This window comes from Coenobita brevimanus, chromosome 54 (genome assembly GCF_032717465.1).
Source record: "Coenobita brevimanus isolate Jiangsu-jjx chromosome 54, ASM3271746v2, whole genome shotgun sequence".
Classification (NCBI taxonomy): Eukaryota; Metazoa; Arthropoda; class Malacostraca; order Decapoda; family Coenobitidae; genus Coenobita; species Coenobita brevimanus.
In genome coordinates, this window is record NC_137007.1 from 32839247 (window position 1) to 32858712 (window position 19466).

Genomic DNA, 19466 nt, shown 5'->3' on the forward strand with positions numbered 1-19466 from the left:
CGAGAGTAAAAGGAAGGAAGGAAGGAAGGAGGAAAAGGAGAGGGAAGAGGAGAGTAAGGAAAAGGAGAAAAGGTGGGGGGAAGAGAAACGTGAAAAGGAAGGTAGAGATAAATGTAAGGAATGTTGGATGAGAAGGAGAAGAAGAAGGAAGACGAGGATGAAGGAAAATAGGGAGGGCGAATGAGTAAAACTGTGATAATGCTGGTTCTGCTATGGACGGGGAGATGGAGGAGACGCGAGAGAAAAGAAGAAGTGAATGTGGAAGGGAAAAGAAGACAGTGATATAAAGAGTGCTCGAGAGACACTGAGAGGGAAAGGGAGGAAGAGATTAAAGAGAAAGGGGGAATAAAAGAGAGAATAAAAGAGAAGAGAACAAGAAAGGAAATAGGGAGAGGAGAACGAAAGAATGGTAAGAAGAGAGTTACAACACAGAATAAAAGGACAGGCAGGAAAAGGAGTGAAGAGGAGTGTACAAGAGTGAGATGAAGACAGTGATGATAGTGATGATACAACAGCTAATATACTGTAATAGCTGACATACTGATGTTGCAAATTATAATCTTTGATAGCAATGTTGTTGTTGTTGGTGGTGGTGGTGATGGTAGTGGTATTTACTAAATAAATGGAAGAGTGGAAAGAAGAGGGGAAGAAAGAGAGGAAGAAAAGACGAAAAGAAGACTTAAAGGGAGAGGGCAGGGAAGAAGAGGAAAAAGGAAAGGAGAAGAGGAACATGAAAGTGAGAGATGGAAGAGAAGAGTGGATAGGAGGAGGAAAAGAGAAGATTACGAGGATGGATAGAAGGAGAGAGTGAAGCGAAGTAAAAAGAAGGAGGAAGAAAGATGAGAGAAGTGAGTGAAATTGAGAAGGAAGGAGGAGAACAGCGAAAAGACGCGGGAAGAGAAAAATAATAAGAAGGAAAGGGAATGAGGAAAGTGAAAGGGAGAGAAACATAAAGGGAAAGAGAGAGCGAAAGGAGAGAGAAGAAGAGTGTAATGGAGGAGGAAGGAAGAGCGTAAGAGAGCTGGACAGAACTGAAGATAATGATGGTAACAAAAGATGATACAGTAACTGATAACAGCTGACAATACTTCTGTAATTGCATGGCTGATGATAGAAATGATATACCCTGATAGCACTGTTTATTGTGGTTGTTGTTGTTGTTATTGGTGGTGGTGGTGGTGGTGATAGTGGTGGTGGTGGTGGTGGTGATGATGATGTTTGTTGTCGAGGTTGATGTTAATAGTAATATTGCTGCCAATGTTTTTGTTTTGCTGCTGGTGTTGATTATTGTTTTTGTTGTGTCATTGCTTGACTGTCGTTTTATTAGTTGGTTTCAGATTGTTGTAGTTGTCATTGTTAGTTGTTTTTCTTGTCATTGTCTGGTTGTTGTTGAGAAAAAGTCAGATTAGCACAAAAAAAAAAAAAGTGTGGGAGATTATACAGTATACCAGGAGGTTGATTCACTGACAAAAAATGAGAACCCTTTCTTAAATTTGAATTTGGGGGTTAAGATAAAGGAGAAAAAGAAGAACGTTTACTCACAGAAAAGAAGAAATCTGCTCACAGAAAAGAAGATGACTATTCACTTAAAAGAAGTCTACTCACAGAAAAGAAGTTTACTCACAGACTCACAGAAAAAAGTCTACTCACAGAAGAAAAAGTCTACTCACAGAAAAGAAAAATTCTACTCACAGAAAACAAAGAAGTCTACCCACAGAAAAGAAGAAGTCTACTCAACGAAAAATGAAGTCTACTCACAGAAAAGAAAAGGTCTTCTCACAGAAAAGAAGAAATTTACTCACAGAGACGAAAAATATCTACTCACAGAGACGAAAAATATCTACTCACAGCAAAGGAAAAGTCTATTCACGGAAAAGAAAAAGTCTACCCGCAGAAAAGAAAAAGTCTGCTCACAGAAAAGAAGTCAACTCACAGAAAAGAAAAAGGCTACTCACAGAAAAGAAAAAGGCTACTCACAGAAAAGAAAAAGTCTACTCAGAAAAGAAAAAGGCTACTCACAGAAAAGAAAAAGTCTACTCACAGAAAAGAAGAAGTCTACTCACAGAAAAGAAGAAGTCTACTCACAGAAAAGAAGAAGTCTACTCACAGTTCATATCCACCTCGACGGCCGCCTCTCTCGTCGGGGCCAGGTCGTGGTTGGTGGCTCTGCAGGTGTAGGTGGAACGCAGGTCTTCCTTCTTCAGCGCCCGTAGGTGGATCATATTGGCCACCACCACGGGGGAAGAGCCACCATTGCCTCCACCTAAACGTCTACCTGGCCTGTGGGTGGAGGGAGAGATGGATGAGGTTGGTTGTGGGATGAAGTGGATCTAGAAGAAGCTGAAGTGGATTATATTACAACAGTTAGAAAGGACAGAAAAGAGTAGCCGGAGTGGAAAAAATGGGAGGATGTGGATTTTTTTTTTTAATCCACAGTGCATGTTAGAGAGGGCCCTTGCTTGTAGTCGGCCCACAAATGATGCTGTAATGGTGGGATGCAATTATGGGCAGGTCAGGTCACGGTGTCCTAATGAGAGGTGTAAGGAGGGAGGAGACGGGAGACTCACTGCCTAGCCGTCGCATCATTTTATAGTTGTAGAATGGTTAGTGACTTATTATCTTAGTAGGGTTCAGGTAATGATTAGTTCAGTCAAGGTAGCGTCTTTACAAAGGGCTGGTGTGGCAGGCCCCGTGTAAGGTAATTTTCAACGTAAAAAAACACGAATAGTCCAAGGTGTTTCAAGCTGATTTCCGACGGATGTTTATAGAAAAGTTGCTTAGAATAACAGGCGCCGCCATCTAGGCCTGTTGGTTTTTCCTGAGATGGGTTTTGGGGTAAATGTAAAAGAATATTGCATCCCCGTCCCCCTACCCTTCCCTCCCTTCCTTCCCTTTCCCCAGCCTCTCCTTCCCTTCCCACAACTTTATTTCATTTCCCTTACCATCCTTTTCCTTTTCTTTTATAGTCCCTTCCTTTTCTCTACTATTTCCTTCCCTTTCTCCACCATTCGCTTCCCTTTCTCTGTCATTCCCATTCCCTGGCGCACGCTTTCCCTAATTTTCCATCCTAAGTTTTCCTTCCCCTAGCGCACCCTTTCCCCAACATCCCCTTCCCCCCTAACTCCCCGTAGCTCACCCCGCCGTGGTTAGGTGATGGTAGGTGCTGTCGAGTAGCCTGCCGTCCCTCCACCACGTGACGGCAGGGGGCGGATCTCCCCCTTCGGCCCGGCAGGTCAGGGTGGGTCGCTGGCCGAGAGTGTACGGGCCTGCCACACCCACCAGTTCAAGAGCACCTCCCTCGTCCACTATCCTCACGCTCCGAACGGGCTCTGTGGAGGGGGACAGGAGACGAATAGAGTATGCACGGGTTTTGTGAAGGGGGATAGGAGGCAGAGAGACATTGAGTGAGAAGAAATTGGAGGCAAGGAGATAAACAGACTGAGAATGGATAGGAGACACAGTGAGCACGGATCCTGTGGAGGGGATAGGAGACAGACAGAGTGAGAAGCGTTACACTGTACATATAGGAGAGTTGAAGGATATATATAGGTGCACTGGGTATATAATAGGTGTGCTGGAGGAACATAGAAAGGTAAAAATTAATACAGAGTAATGTGTCAAATTCTGTCGCATACTACAGTTCTAGGGGCCCCCTCCTTCGTTCACTGCCCTTACCCTCCGAACGGGTTCTGTGGAAGGATAAGGAGGAGAGAGTGAGAGAGGGGTGGAGGGATGTTTGAGAGTAAGTGGAGGAATAATGGAAGGAGATGTAGGGGGAAACTCAGAGGGATAAAAAAAAAATCTAATAATCTGCTATTCCCATCGTTTATAGTGCCCCTCCTTGCTCACTATCCGCACGCATCGCACGGGTTCTGTGGGGATGGAAGGGTTAATAGAAGGACGGGAGAATGAGTGAGAAGCATAGATGATGGACGAGCAGTTTGAAGAGGAAATTAAAGGCGAGCAGAGAGGAGGATGGAAGCAAATGAAGGGACCTACCACACCCACCTGCTCCAGGGCACCGTTTTCATCCACTATGCCCACGCTGTAAATCAGTAGGGATAGGAAGGTTTAATGTAGGGAGGAAAAATCGCGGAAGAGTTGAAGGAAAAGTTAGGGAACGATGGAAAATAAAGGGGCGAGAGAGAAAAATTTTAAAGTGAGATAGAAATTAGTGATAGAATCCATCATTTCAAGTGACCTTACGTAGACCACTATCCGCACGATTCGGCAGGGCTGTGTGGGAGATTGGAGGGATGGAAGAGAGAAGGAAGAGGAGGCAGGGTCTTGTTGGAAAAAAAGGGAGGAGAGGTGGAGGGCTAAACTGCAGAGTGACTGAGAGAGAAAGAGAGAGAGAGAGAGAGAGAAGAATGGGAAAATTATTAGAAGGGTTAGAGATATGGGAGGTGAAAAGCGTGAAAAGGAAGAGTGGAAATTTGTGCAGAAGGGTGAGGCACGATGGGTTAGCGCCAGGTGAAGGGGAAGGGAAGGGGAAACAGGGGCATAATGGCGACCTGAGAAGAGGGAGAGAGACTAAAGGGGAAAAAATGTCAGATATGATACGAGGAAATGAAGGGTGAGAGGAAAGGTGAATACAGAAAATATGTCAGGGACGATAAGAGGAAATGAAAGATGAAACAGCAATTGAATATAGAAAATGTAAGATAAAGGAAATGACAGTTGAGAGAATGAGTGTATTAGTGAAAAAAAATGTAAAGGTGATAAGAGGAAATGTGAAATGAAGAGTGAATAAAAGGGTGAGGGGTGGAGGGTGAGCAGGAGCGGTAGAGTGTGGCTGGAGAGAAAGCCAGAGTGAAATGAGAGTGCTAATGTAGAGAGATTACGTGGGCATTATTACAAAATGGATGTGAGGGGTAATGTATTAGAGAATAAAAGAAGACTAAGGTGAATAGAAGGGTGATGAACAAAGTGTGAGCAGGAGTGATATATGGTGAATGGAAGTGAAAATTTAAGTAAAAGAGAGTGCAAAAGTGAAAGTGGGGAGTGGAGAGAGGACAGGAAAGATGGAAGGTCATTGAGATCTTTCCCTGAACCCAGTAAATATCTGAGGTGTGTGTGTGTGTATGTGTGTGTGTGTGTGTGTGTGTGTGTGTGTGTGTGTGTGTAATTCACCGGGTCGGTCAGGATCACTTGATGGTCGTGATCGTCAGCTTTTTACCCTCCCGGAAGGGAGCTGAGAGCTCATATAGTCCGATCTAAGGGCAAGGCTGTGACCTTCACACACGCACACACCCGTCCCCTTGCTCAAGTGGGACAGTAACCACCCACTTCATCAGTGAAACTTTCCGCAACCTGAGCTAAGCGTGAACTCCCGTCCACTGGTTGGCAAGCGAGAACGTTACCACTGCACCAGCGAGCGGTGTGTGTGTGTGTGTGTGTGTGTGTGTGTGTGTGTGTGTGTGTGAAATATTCTGTGATTGAGTGACATTTGGCTCCCTTGAGTTAAGCCATTTTGTCTGAAGTTGGTGATGGTAAAACAGTATTTGGGTAGGTTGAGCCAGTCATGTGGTTACCCATGATATCAGATGTCCACCTTAGATGTTTATAATATGCCATCTGTACCGAGTAATCCCACACAAGGTAATCTATATGTTATTTATTTTGGTTACTAAGCTTACTATTTTGCTACGTTACAGAATGTTTCCTTATTTACTGTTATAATTATGTAGGGATAAATGTCACAAGCCGAAAGGAGTACTGTGGGCTGTCAGCTTAAAGAACGTAAAATACTTGATTCCTAAACTAAAACAAAAAGCACAGTTCCAAAATTCGCCAGCGCGGCAAGTGGGAGCGATCAGTGTAACCATAAACTAATTCTCACTGTGCTGGCACCTCATCCTCACCTGTTAATTATACCGTAGCGTTTCCGGTAATTAGGGGTAGCATTTATACATTGCACTTTACATTTTCCTTTATTCAGTAATATTGGAGTCTGCTATAGTACATTCTCCTTTCTTTCAGGTAAGTACGTGTGCAGTGCCTGGTCTGTCTCCGTAAGTACCAATTCTATCCTGTCCGTAGTTTGACACCTTATTCAAAGGTGTCTTAATCGTTTCATCCAGTATTTTCACGTCCAGTCTAATGTAATATCTCTTCCACTGACTGGCAAAACTATGCTTAAATTTGCTGTTAGGATGGGCTTTCGAGTATTTGTGTGTGTGTGTGTGTGTGTGTGTGTGTGTGTGTGTGTGTGTGTGTGTGTGTGTGTGTGTGTGTGTGTGTGTGTTAATTTACAGACAGTTCAAAAAGTGTCGTGCAGGAGGGGTCTGCTGCTGGTCTAAATGATCAGCACAGTTAGGGATGCCTATGGAAGATTGATATCTTTATGTGAGTATCCATATAATAATAATAATAATAATAATAATAGTAGTAGTAGTAGTAGTAGTAGTAGTAGTAGCGGTAGGAGTAGCTGTAGTAATAGTAGTAGTAGTATTAGTACCGGTAGTGGTAGTTGGGATGGATTAGAAAAAAAATTAGAATATACTCTTTTCATTTGACAATATACTTTTTTCGCTTCGCCAAAAATTACACTCTCTCCCCCTTGACTGCTCACACAACGATAGATAAACGCTAGAATGCTCGTATAATGCTAATCACGAAGAAGTGCTAAGGAAGACACATATGTACTGCAGACCCGAAGCGTCATCTTATTCCGCCAATGAGCTACTTGAAATAAACTGAAAAAAATAAATCTGAGCCAAGTTAAGGTGAATAAAGTATAGCAAGATATGATTCCGTAATAACAATTGTTTCGCGCAGAATGAACACCCAAACCTTTTTATTTATTTACTTATTTTTTCATCTTTTTTATGTACAGATGTTGAAAGATATATATGGGGTTTTGTTTCTCAGATTTACCCGGGATTTGGAATGTGATAGAGGGAAGTGAAAAGGTGAGAGATGGAGGTGGCAATGAGAGATGTAAGGGAGGAATAATAGAAGGGAGAGGAATAAAAGGTGAGGAGTGATGAAGGGTGAGTGGAAGGGAGATTAGGGTGAAAGGAGGCGAAATTGAAGACCCAGCCACACCCACTACATAACCTTACCCTCCTCCATTTTCTTTTCTCTTTTTTTTTCTGGGCTATTTATGTGTGAAAGAGAGAGAGTGACGAGAGAGAGAGAGAGAGAGAGAGAGAGAGAGAGAGAGAGAGAGAGAGAGAGAGAGAGAGAGAGAGAGAGAGAGGCAGGGATAAAAGGTCAATGAACGAGATAAAAAGAGAAATTGATGATACACGAGGGAGTGTGATTGGAGGTGAGAAGGGGTGAATGAACGAGAGACTCCCAGATGATTGGATGTGTGATGGAGGGTGATGAGGGGGAGGGGGGAGGGAAGGGAGATAGGGGAAGGGGAGGGAAAGGAGATGGAGAATGGGGAGGAAAGATAGGGGGGTGGACGTGGGTGGAGAGGGGAGGTATGGAAGAAACAGAGGAGGGGGAGGGGGAGTGCAAGAAAAGAAGAGGGGGAAGGCAGTGTAGGAGGAAGTGGGGGAAAAAAAGGGAGTTGACGTGGGTGAAGGAGGGGGATGGATGAAACAGAAAAGGGGATGGGATGGAGGAGGAGGATGCAAGGAAAGGAGTGGGAGGGGATAGAAGAGGGGAGGAAGAATAAAAATTAGGTGGACGTGGGTGATAGGGAGGGGATGAAAGAAAGAGGAAGAGGATAGGTTGGCCGGAGGGGTAGGAGAGGAGGAAGGGGATGGAGGGGGGGCATGGAATACAGGAAGGTGGGCATGCACTTGGAGGAGAGGTATGGAAGGAGCGAGAGGATAGGTGAGCTAGAAGGAGATAGAACAGGTGAGAGGGGGATGGATATGGGTGAGGGAGGGATAGATGGAAGGTGGGAGGAAAGGTAGCTGAAATTTGATAGAGAAGGGAGGGGAGGGGAGGGGTGGGGAGGGGAGCGGAAGGGAGGGGGGAAGGGAGGGGAAGTTGGAAGGAGATAGAGGTGGAGAGTGATGATGTCATGGAAAGATGAGAGGAAGGGGTGAATGAACGAGAGAGAGAGAGAGAGAGAGAGAGTGAGAGATGAAAGGTGCAAATGAACGAGGAAAGAAAGGAGAGAGGCTGATAAAATTAAATGTTAAGTGGAGGGGAGAAAGAGGAGTAAACAAAAAGGTCAGTGAAGAAGTGAATGGAAGGGAGACTGAATGATGAAAAAATGAAGCAATGAGTAGATGAACAATGAAACCCTACTGCTAAGATGAAAAGAAGAATGAGTGGAGGATGAACTGCAGGATGGATGAAGGATGAATGGAGAATGAGAAATGATGGCCGGAAAGAGTTTGAAGCATGAGTAGTGAAACAGCTGGAGAAAGAATGAAAGATTAATGAAGAATGAGTAATGAGGGCAGAGAAGTGGAGGAAAGGGGAAGGAATGAAAGAAGAGGGGTAATGAGAAGAGTAGAAAGGAAATCAAGGAAAGAGGGAAGGAAGGGAGGGAGGAAGGAAGAATGAAAAACTGCAAGGGAGAGAAGAGGGAGAGAAGAGGAATGGAGGGAAGTGTGAGGAATGAAGTAGGAGGGAGGGTAAAATAATGAGTAAGGGAAATATGAGGGTGGATTATGGGGTCATGGGGGAGTTATGGGTGGACGTGACCAGAGCAAAGTATGGCTTGTTTATGGGTGAAAAAAAAGTGTGTGTGTGTGTGTGTGTGTGTGTGTGTGTGTGTGAGAGAGAGAGAGAGAGAGAGAGAGAGAGAGGGAGAGAAAGAGAGAGAGATTTGGTTACCGTGGTCATGTAAAAATGCAGAGAAAAAAAAAAAGAAGAAAAAGAGCAGGCGATGGGACGGAGTGGAGATGAGAGAGAGAGAGAGAGAGAGAGAGAGAGAGAGAGAATGCGGATAGGGCGGTGTGAAGAAGATGAGGGTAGTATTAGGCATGGGATAGGGAAGAATGGAAGCTATTTGTCTTAAGTACCTTCCATTCCTCTTACCTATTTCCATGCCTACCTGGCGCCCTTCTTGCTACCTACCATAACTGCCATAATACCATACCATTTTTTTTTTTTTCTCTCTCTCTCTCTCACACACACACACACACACACACACACACACACACACACACACACACACACACACACACACACACACACACACACACACACACACACACACACACACACACACACACACACACACACACACACACACACACACACACACACACATTTTACACAAAAGGGCCACAACCACACACTACCACTGACAAAGGACATCAATAATTAGGTGATGATGATGATGATGATGGTGATGATGATGCTGATACTGAAGATGATGATAATGAACTATGATGATGATGATAATGGCGATGAAGCTAATGATAACTGACGATGCTGATGATGATGATGGTAATGAAAATAACGACGATGCTGGTACTGGCGATGATGATGATGATGGTAAATAAGAAATAGATTAAGAGAGGGAGGTAGATAGATAGAAGGAAGGTCATAAAGGAACTTGGACAATATGGGGCAAGGAGATATGGATGATCGTGATATGAGTCTCCTAATCTTCATCACAGCTACCATACTCCTATCATCACTACCACACAACCATAACCCTGGTGTGTGTGGTAGTAGGACATCATAAATAAAAGTCTTGCCACCACAACCATACAACCATAATCTGATATGTGTGGTAGTAGGACATAACAACTACCGTACTCTCACTACCACAAGTACACAACCATAACTCTGATATGTATGGTACTATGACACAATAACTACTCTACTTTCACTTTCATAACCATACAACCATAACTCTGCGGTGAGCTGAGGTAGGACATTATAACTACAGTACTCTCACTACCACAACCACAACACTGGTGTGTGTGGTAGTAGGATATCATAACCACATTACTCTCGCAACTACAACCACACAGACATAACCCTGCTTTATGTGGTACCATAGTAAGACATCATAGTCACATACCACTGGCCACTCTAACCACACAGTCAAAACCCTTATACTAGAACCACACATTTCACAACTGCAGTACTGTACTAAGCAAACAACAATCCCCGCACGACCCCACATTAACAGTGATTTAACTGTGGTGCTCTCCTTGTTTCGTGATAAAAGTGATTACGCTACATCACCACAACAACAACAGCCTCATCCATCCCTCAGTTCCAACCACACAAAGATGACAACAGCCACACGGTAACAACACGATATACCAATCCCCCCGAAGCACACACAACATACCAATCCCTCATAACACAACCACAGCAACCACATAACATACTAATCCTTCCCAACTACACACCAACCACAGCCACAACACGACATACCAATCCCTACCAACCACACAGCCACCACACGACAGGCCAATCCCTCCCAACCACACACCAACCACATCAGCCATCCTACCCACCAATAACAGTGAGGTTGACCCTGGCGTGAGTGGTAGTGAGGTGTTTGTAGTCTACCCTGCATCTGTACACCGCCTGGTCGCTTCTCACGGTTTGGTTGAGGACGAGGGCTGCAGGGGACGTCGTGATGCTAAAGTGCGCCCGGGAACCCAGGATTTTCGGGTCCGACCACTCCTTCGGCCGCGAGTAGGCTCCGGATCGGGCGTCGTAGCTGTGAAAAGGAGAAAGTGAGAAAATTAGAGCGAGTGAGAATGTGAGAGAGGTATTGGGAGAGTGAGATGTGATGGCTAAGTGAGAAATGGAGTCGAAGATGATTGTGGTATACTGGAGAGAGAGAGAGAGAGAGAGAGAGAGAGAGAGAGAGAGAGAGAGGGGGGGGGATGGTGGAGTGTGTGAGAACTGAGGGAGGATGTTGGAGAGTGAAGGATAATGAGAGAATGAGGAAGCTAGAATGACTTGAAGGATGGGAGAGGGTAGAGTTAGAGTGAGAGGGAAGGCTGTGGTGAGAGAGAGAGAGAGAGAGAGAGAGAGAGAGAGAGTTGCAGGAGAGAATGCAAGTACTTTATAAGAGTGGAGAGAGCGAGTAAAAGAACTGAGAGAGTGATGAGGTCTAAAAAACTGAGGAGAGAAGGGAAAGTGAGTGTAAATGAGACTACTAAAAGACGAGAGAGTGAAAATTAAGGTGAGAGAGTAAGGAGTGAGAGAGTGAGAAGTAAGTTAAGAGAGTGAGCAGTAAAGTGAAGGAGCGAGAAGTAAGATAAGAAAGTGAGAAGGAAGGTGAGAGGGTGAAAGGGAAGGTGAGAGAGTGAGAAGGAAAGTAACAGACAGAAGGAAGGTGACAGTGAGAAGGAAGGTGAAAAAGTAAGAAGTAAGATGAGGGTGGAAAGTGGGACAGTGTGTGAACTTGGCAGTGGAAAGAGAGAGTTACATGACGGACACCTTTACACTTCTTCTTAGCTGGACACCTTTAGAATTCAGAGAAGTTTAATCTTTCACTAAGTAAGAATTTGTTGTATTTGTAACTAAAGCAAAATTAAAGTTGTTTTTAATGCTCCAGAAAGTCGATTCTTCTGTCTCAGCTCTACACAGTCTCCCACATGACTATCCTATTATATTCAGTAACACAAAACTCAGTCCCTCATGATACTCCAATAGCCTCAGTGTGATAGACAGATAGATAGATAGACAGCTACATACATATATAGAAACACATATACTTGTACATATTCATACGTGCGGATAAATACGTACACACAGACAGACAGACAGACATGAAGTGATGGAGAGAGAGAGAGAGAGAGAGAGAGAGAGAGAGAGAGAGAACAGTGTGTCTCTATAATTAAGATAGGCCTGGTCTACGAAGTTTGGGTTGTCGACACTTCCTCAGGGGACTGCTAGGACCCTGATGAGAGAGAGAGAGAGAGAGAGAGAGAGAGAGTAGGTAGGAGAGGAGAGAGAGAAAAATTAAGAAGGGGAGAGAGTGCAAGAGGGAGTAGGGACAGGGGAAGGAAGTGAGAGAGAGAGAGAGAGAGAGAGAGAGAGAGAGAAGAAGGGGTGATAAGGAGGCAGGCCCCCTTCTCCTCGACTCTGAAGGGCCAACCATTCTTTACAGGGCGTGTAGGTCCATAAGCGACCCGAGTAGTTATGAGAGAGAGAGAGAGAGAGAGAGAGAGAGAGAGAGAGAGAGAGAATAAATATGGAACTTGGAGTTAGTGAAATAATTTGAGGATGCATTTTATACACAAATTAAATGATTAAGTTGGATATATAAGTAGATGACAAACAGATAGATAGATAGATGGATACAGAGCAAGGGAAAACATTGAAATTTCTCTGTCTGTCTGTCTGTCTGTTCTCTCTCTCTCTCTCTCTCTCTCTCATTCAGTTTACGCATGGTTGCTCAGAGAAGTGGTAATTCTCAGAAAACCTGAAAGAGAGAGAGAGAGAGAGAGAGAGAGAGAGAGAGAGAGGGTGAGTGGTATGAAACTGGATATGGATTTGAGTTGCATTTCCAGCACTACTTTCTCTCTCTCTCTCTCTCTCTCTCTCTCTCTCTCTCTCTCTCTCTCTCTCTCTCTCTCTCTCTCTCTCTCTCTCTCTCTCTCTCTCTCTCTCTCTCTCTCTCTCTCTCTCTCTCTCTCTCTCACGCTGTATCGGAAAGGCATTGCGGTATGACGGGAAGCGTTGTCCCCACTTTACGATCGCCGTTCCCCCACCTCCCTTCCATCGTGAGCGCCCGCCGTCTACGATACATGGCCTGCGATACCCGTCCTTGTTTTGGAGGCCTGCATTGTGTCCGCGGCAGAGTTACGATAGCCGGTTTTGCGATACCTTACGGGGTGGGGCGGTATCTGAGGCGCTGGGGGTGGGGTAGTGTTTTATCTTGGGTGAGTTACTTCGGTATAGGAGGAAGTGCCGGGGTGTCTTGCCGGAGGCGATGATATGTGGTCCGCTGCGATATGGAGAGGGACGCCTTCACGTGGTGGCACCGGAGATTACCTAGTGGTGGATCTGCCTGATTTTATTGACACCCCTAAATTCCCTCCCTTTTCCCCTGCAGTGATTAACGATGGACTGCAGGAAAAGGACAGTTTCAGCCTGCAGTCCACTGGGTTTACGTTTCAAATGAACCTTGAGCCACAACAGAAGCGACAGCAGCAACAGAATCTATGGGTTTGGGTTTTATTTATTTTTCCTAACCACAGACGATTTTATTCAGCGTTGGAGAGACTTAAACTAGAGGGGTTAGATACAGCCTTCACTAACCCCTTCAGCGAGAGGGACATTTTGTAGCTGAATAAAATCGTCTGGTGGGAGCTTCATAAAAAAAAAAATCTCGACACGTTACTGAAGGGGTCTAGAATTTTGGATGTGGACCAATACTCTGCCTTTTACGATACCAGAAATTACGATATTCTGATCTGTCTGTCTGTTTGTCTGTCTCTTTATACCGGGCGTTCGATTTTGTGACGGTTGACTTCTACTAAAGGAAATTAATTCTCTCTCTCTCTCTCTCTCTCTCTCTCTCTCTCTCTCTCTCTCTCCCTCCCTTTTTCTCGTCTCCTCTTCTCATCTCACCGTCTCGTCTTCCCTCTACAGTCTGCTCTCATCAATTCGGTTAATTTCATCTCTTCTCTTCGGTTCTCTTCTCTTCTCTTCTCTTCTTATATTTCCTTTTTATTTATTCCTTTACCTTCTGTTTCGCTCTCACAAAAGCAAGTCTGTCCCTACTCACCAACGACCTTCCTCCTCCCACAACAACACTCTCACCCACCTTGTCCCTCTCGTTCCGCCTCTCCTTCTCCTCCTAACTACCCCACTCTCTTAGTCTCTCCATTTACCCCATATGGCCGGGCGATATGTGTGACTTTTATGATTATTATATTGTGCCTGACCTAACATACGATAGCCCATTTCACGATACAAGGCACCGTTGGGCTGGGTCTTAATCCCCTTGACTATGGGGAGGATTTTTAACATTATATTCTGGATTTCTTGTGACGATTTTTTTTTTCACTTAAACCCCATTGGCATCGATCGGTGTATTTATATTTCACAAACGCTTAGATGCATGATAGGGACGCCTTCGTGTGGTGGCACAGATATGACAAGGCGATGGTGGGGCTTTCCGGTTATGCTAATGTCCCTCAATCCTTCCTCTGTCCCTCGACGGGAGGATAACGGACTGCAGAAGCAGGGCAACCTTGGCCTGCAGTCCACCGGGTTATGTTCAGATGAGATGAGTTTGCAGCTACCACAACTACTTTACTTATACTACTACTGCTACTGCTGTTGCTACTACTATTACTCCTCCTCCTCCTCCTCCTCCTCCTCCTCCTACTACTACTACTACTACTACTACTACTACTGCTTTACCTAATCTTACAATCTCCAGACGATTTTATTCAGCTCGGGAAATACACTGGAAGGGCTAGACACTCCCTTCATAACCCCCTTTCCTCAGTTCATTCACGCAGACGATTTCATTCAGCATAGGAGAGCACCCAGGCAGTGAAGGGGTTAATGAAGGTTGTATACACCCCCCTCCCCCTCCAGTCTGAAAAAACTCCGAGACTGAATAAAATCGTCTGGAGATAGCAGGAATAAAAACAAGAGGGACGTCACTAAGCTGAAGACGCTGATGGCCGCCCCGATGTCTCAGTCCATGTATCGTAGGTTATCATGCTTAGTATCGTAGAGCAGGTATTGTAAGTCGGTTCATCATTAACTAACTTCTTCACCCCGAGTATGTCGAGTATTTTTTTTGTTTTTACTCTTGCTGTTGCCAGACGATTTTTTGAAGATTATGATAGAGCCCTGTTAAACCCTTCACTACGAGGATGTAGTGAGGGCTTTCACACACACACACACACACACACACACACACACACACACACACACACACACACACACACACAAGACTGAGCAAGACAAACAGACGGAGACAGAGCAACTGAGGCACACACACACACACACACACACACACACACACACACACACACACACACACACACACACACACACACACACACACACACACACACACACACACACAAGACTGAGCAAGACAAACAGACGGAGACACGGAGCATCTGATGAACACACACACACACACACACACACACACACACACACACACACACACACACACACACACACACACACACACACACACACACACACACATTTAAAGGCCACCATTTATGCTGAAAAGGTTAACAATTAAGACTCCTCCCATCCCTTTTAATCAGAATCAAACACAGAAGACGTCATCGCACCTAATTAACAGAGGTCATCCTATCAACGCCCTGGGAAGTAGCACATGAAAAAATAATATCAATTTAGTTTTATCACAGTCCATATTTATATGATTAATGTCGGTAATTACTTATGTCTTAGTGAGTTCATAATGGCAGCTTCTAGCCCATTTCATTATTATTTATCATTTTACTGATGTCACTTCTAACCTCCTCTATACGGTGAACTCTTTAAAATATTTTCATGCTGCCTCTAGACGATTTTATTCGGTGTGGAATAGCGCCTCAGTAGTGAAAGAGAAAATGGAGTCTATACGTAACACCTACGGCACAGAAAAAAAAAAAAAAATCTCTCCCAATCTATATAAAAAAAAGAAGAAAAACAGGAAGGAAGGAAGAAAATTGTCTGTACTTAGGAAATAGAAACTGGATGAATAAGTCACCGTTTTGAAGGCGTTAGTTGCGGCGTAGAATTGAAACATATTAATCTTTGCGTGTTTGCGTCTTCTCTGGATTCCTGTTCCAATTAATCCAAGACGATTTTATTCAGCTGAGAGTGGGTCATAGCAGCCTGAGTGGAATTCTGTCACCATCAACCCTCTCATGATCGGGACAACTCTAATATTTCCCTTCCAGTAAACGCCACACTATTATTAAGCTAGGAGTGAGATGATGGAGCCTAAGTTCCGTATTATCGCCGGTGAAGGAAGCTCCCTGATACCTCTTCCCAAGCGATTTATTTTACTTATTACATCCTGCCGTCCTCTGTGTTACTTAAATCATTCTAGTAGCACCAAACTCTGCATAAACAGCATACAAAACGATATTAACCATAAGTATCCAAAAATAAATAGGTATGGAAGAAGCGTTAGGGAGCTTTGAGAATACTTAGAATCTTAGAGTATTAACCCCAGGAAAGCGGGTGACCTGCTTTTTTTGTTTATTCTTCATTTTACTGTTATTTTATTTTTGGAAACGTCTCTTAAATTTTGGGTTTATTATAGCCATGTCTAACACTTCCAGTTCTAAATCTCACTCCAAAGGTGAATAAAAACGTCAGGAAAAGGGAAGGATGACGCGAAAAGAATGTCCTCAGGTTCATTAGGTTAAAGCCAATAATTCTCTTACTGCAGCTCACAGCCAGTATGGATTTGTGACCGATAATTTTTACGTACGTCCTTACTACTCGATTACCTTCTGGCACAAACAAACAAATAATTAAATAATCCCTCCTTATTCATCCTCATCCTAACTCTGCGTCCCACTACTATTCATTTGTGTGGAATCATCAAGTCATTTTGATATTTTAGATATTTTAAGTTTACGAAGGCAGTATCCAACCCTCTCAGTTTGAAAAATCATGAGCCGAATAAAACTATTTGAAGGTCACAAGAATAAATATAAAATGACGACCTCTGGCTGTAGAGGCTAGCTACAGTTCAGGTATTAGGTCCTCCTCTTTATAGGCTACAAGGAAAAAACTATATACAAAAAAATATTCAAGAAGCAACAAGCAACAACACTCACATAAAGAGCTATCATTAAAAAATAAATAAATAAATAAATAAATAAATCACCACGATCTCAGTCAGTATCTTCAATAATACTCTGAGAAAAGGCTAATTATAGAGAAAATTAAATTACTGGATGGGATAATCGGAAAAGAAATCTTAATGTTGAAAACTAAAAATAAATTGCAGCAAAAGAAAAGCCACCCAGAACCGCCCTAATATCCGCTGAAAATAAGGTTGAGATTTACGATAACCCCGAGCCACACAACACCGGATCAAAGGCGCCATTTCTCCTCCTTATGTTTACACCCAGACTTACCGGGCCAGAGGTACGATAACTCCCTGGCCGCTCATTCTTTTACGTATAGCTCGCCTCAGCCGCCATATATCTCCGTGAATCTCCCCGCCCTCGCTATATCATTATCTTGCGCGCAGCATAAAAGGTATATAGCCCGAGCCTGATATACGGTGGTGGGGAAAAAATGGGAAATTGAGATAAAAATAGATGTCCGCCGTGGCAACGTCAAGGAGAGGCGGGTTGCCAGGAGTTTCCCGGGCGCTTGACCTACGTCATTAATGGAGGGTCTTAACGGCTTACACGTGAATATTTAAAATTCTGTTGGCCTTTGGTTGTCATAAAGTGGAAGTAATTTGAAAAGGGCAGTGAAGCATGCGGGCAAGCAGCCACTGGTGGTAGAGTCGATAGTGCCTAAAAAATACAAGAATCCTTCCTGAACTTGGTTTGATCCCTTCGGGGACGGACATGAGTAGCTGTGTTATGTCCTTTCATGTTTTGTCACATCTTTGCATTCTGCTGAGTTCTGTCGATGTCAGACACAGACACTTCAACAGTACAGACTTTCCCTTGAACTCTTCACTCAACACTCTAAAAGCACATCACGTGAAGCATTGTGTGGGGCGGGTCACTTCTTGAGTGACAGAAAATGTTCACCATTCTTATGGATTAATTGCCCTTCAGAACCCATAACACTTTGCGTGAAGATGTAACTTACATTAAAGGTGTCTGCCCATGTAGGCCGTAATGCAAGCCAACCTGTGCAACACATACATTCATACATACATACAAATAATGTACAGAGTCAGTAAAGTTATCGACTAGGTAACAGGTTTCCACAATAAGATGCTGAACGTATTCGAACAAGCGGAACGTGTTCGAATCAAATAGCTTTTGATTAAAGTAATGTTAAGCACAGATGTTATTCGTCTTCAACATTTTTCAGTGCAGTTTTACGTTTTGCTTTGAAGTGATATTCGTTTTGTTATCTGTTTTCTCTGAAATTTGATTAGCACATTGCTACTTGTGACCTATGCAAAAGCTCAGTTTCATACGCTTTGTGTATGGCAACAGTTGTACAAGATGTCAAAGAAATTTTATCATACACGTAATCATTCTTAAAGTCGTTATTTTTGTACCTACTGTATTGTCATCATTCAGGTGGCAAATACTATGTTTTTAAGGATACCAATTCAGATAAACTAGAAGAAGCTTAACTTAACCTCTTAGCTCCCAGAGCTCCTGTGCAAGGGATTTTGCTGGAAGAGTGATAGGCGTACCGTCCTCCTCATGTCGGCTCATAGTAGCGAAGCTCATAGTTCCCTACCCCGGGGTTCCTTTCTTTATTAAATTTTGACAATGCCCAGTTCCATCCCCTATCGGGGACGCGGGGAGCAAACAGGTTAAAGAGGCTGGTTGATTTGCCAGTGTTTAACCCCTTAGCTCCCAGAGCTCCTGTGCGAGGGATTTTGCTGGAAGGGTGCCAGGCGTACCGTCCTCCGCCTGTCGGCTCATAGTCGCGAAGCTCATAGGTCCCTACCTGGGGGTTCCCTTCTTTGTTAAATTTTGAAAATGTCCAGTTCCGTCCCATATCGGGGACGCGGGACGCAAAGAGGTTAATTAAGATCAGCGCTGTGACAATTTAGGAATACTCTTGTCATTTCTTAAAAAAAAAAAAAAAAAAAAAATGGTATAACGGTGTCAATTTCACATGGTCATGGTCATTTTTTCATGAGAATTTCAACAAGGCAAATAAATGTACAGATTTTTAAAACAAGGTCTTTACCTGTTATTTTGGTAATTCAATATAATGAGTATCAGAACAAAAACTGAATAATTTAAATAATGAAAATTCTCATTCTGTTAATACTAGCCTACTCTGGATGTCCCAGCCTTATTTTCAATCGGTTCAAATATTGCCTAGGGAATTATCAGAATTTTTACGGCGAAGTGATGCGATTTTTTGTTTCATCCTTTCACAATGATTACGTCTGAGAGATGCGAGTCCAAAAGAGTATAGTTCATAATATTACACCCATATTACAGCTTATTACTCTCTACCTTGAAACTAACAACTACGTACCATATAATTTCCCACTATTATTCATGGTTTCCTTTTAGCCATATTATAACCGTTGTGGAAGAAATTGTTGTTGTTTCTGTTGTCTGTTGTTGGTGGGGTTTGCAGAAGTCTGTGATGATTTTATATGTTTGTAGTTGCAGTTAGCAAAAGTTTTGATCAGTTTCATTTCTGTGTCTTCATCCTCGTGGTTGTTGTTGTTATTGGTGTTGTTGTTGGCGATGTTAATAATTTGGTTACTGTTATGTGTCAGCAGCAGCGGTATCTGATCATTCTAATTGCCATAGTTATTGTTGGTATATTTGTTGGCGATATTCCCGTTTTCTTGCTGTTGATGGCTTACTTGTCTGAAGGGAGAGGGACTGCTTAGAATAATCTAGAGGGAACCTTGTGGTCAGTGGGCTGTGTTGAACTCCAGGCTTCAGAATTAA

The 19466-nt window shown here is 43.5% G+C and overlaps 1 protein-coding gene across 1 annotated transcript in view; it reads right to left on the reverse strand.

Moving 5' to 3' along the window:
• The window catches only part of LOC145401085 (neural cell adhesion molecule 1-like), a 275021-nt gene that overhangs the window by 65792 nt on the left and 189763 nt on the right, over positions 1–19466 (reverse strand). The window contains exons 3-5 of the mRNA XM_080273458.1: positions 10395–10603; positions 3137–3329; positions 2108–2280 (exon numbers count right to left, since the gene is read on the reverse strand). Of these exons, the coding sequence (XP_080129584.1) occupies positions 2108–2280; positions 3137–3329; positions 10395–10603 (575 nt within the window). The remainder of the gene's footprint in view (positions 1–2107; positions 2281–3136; positions 3330–10394; positions 10604–19466) is intronic.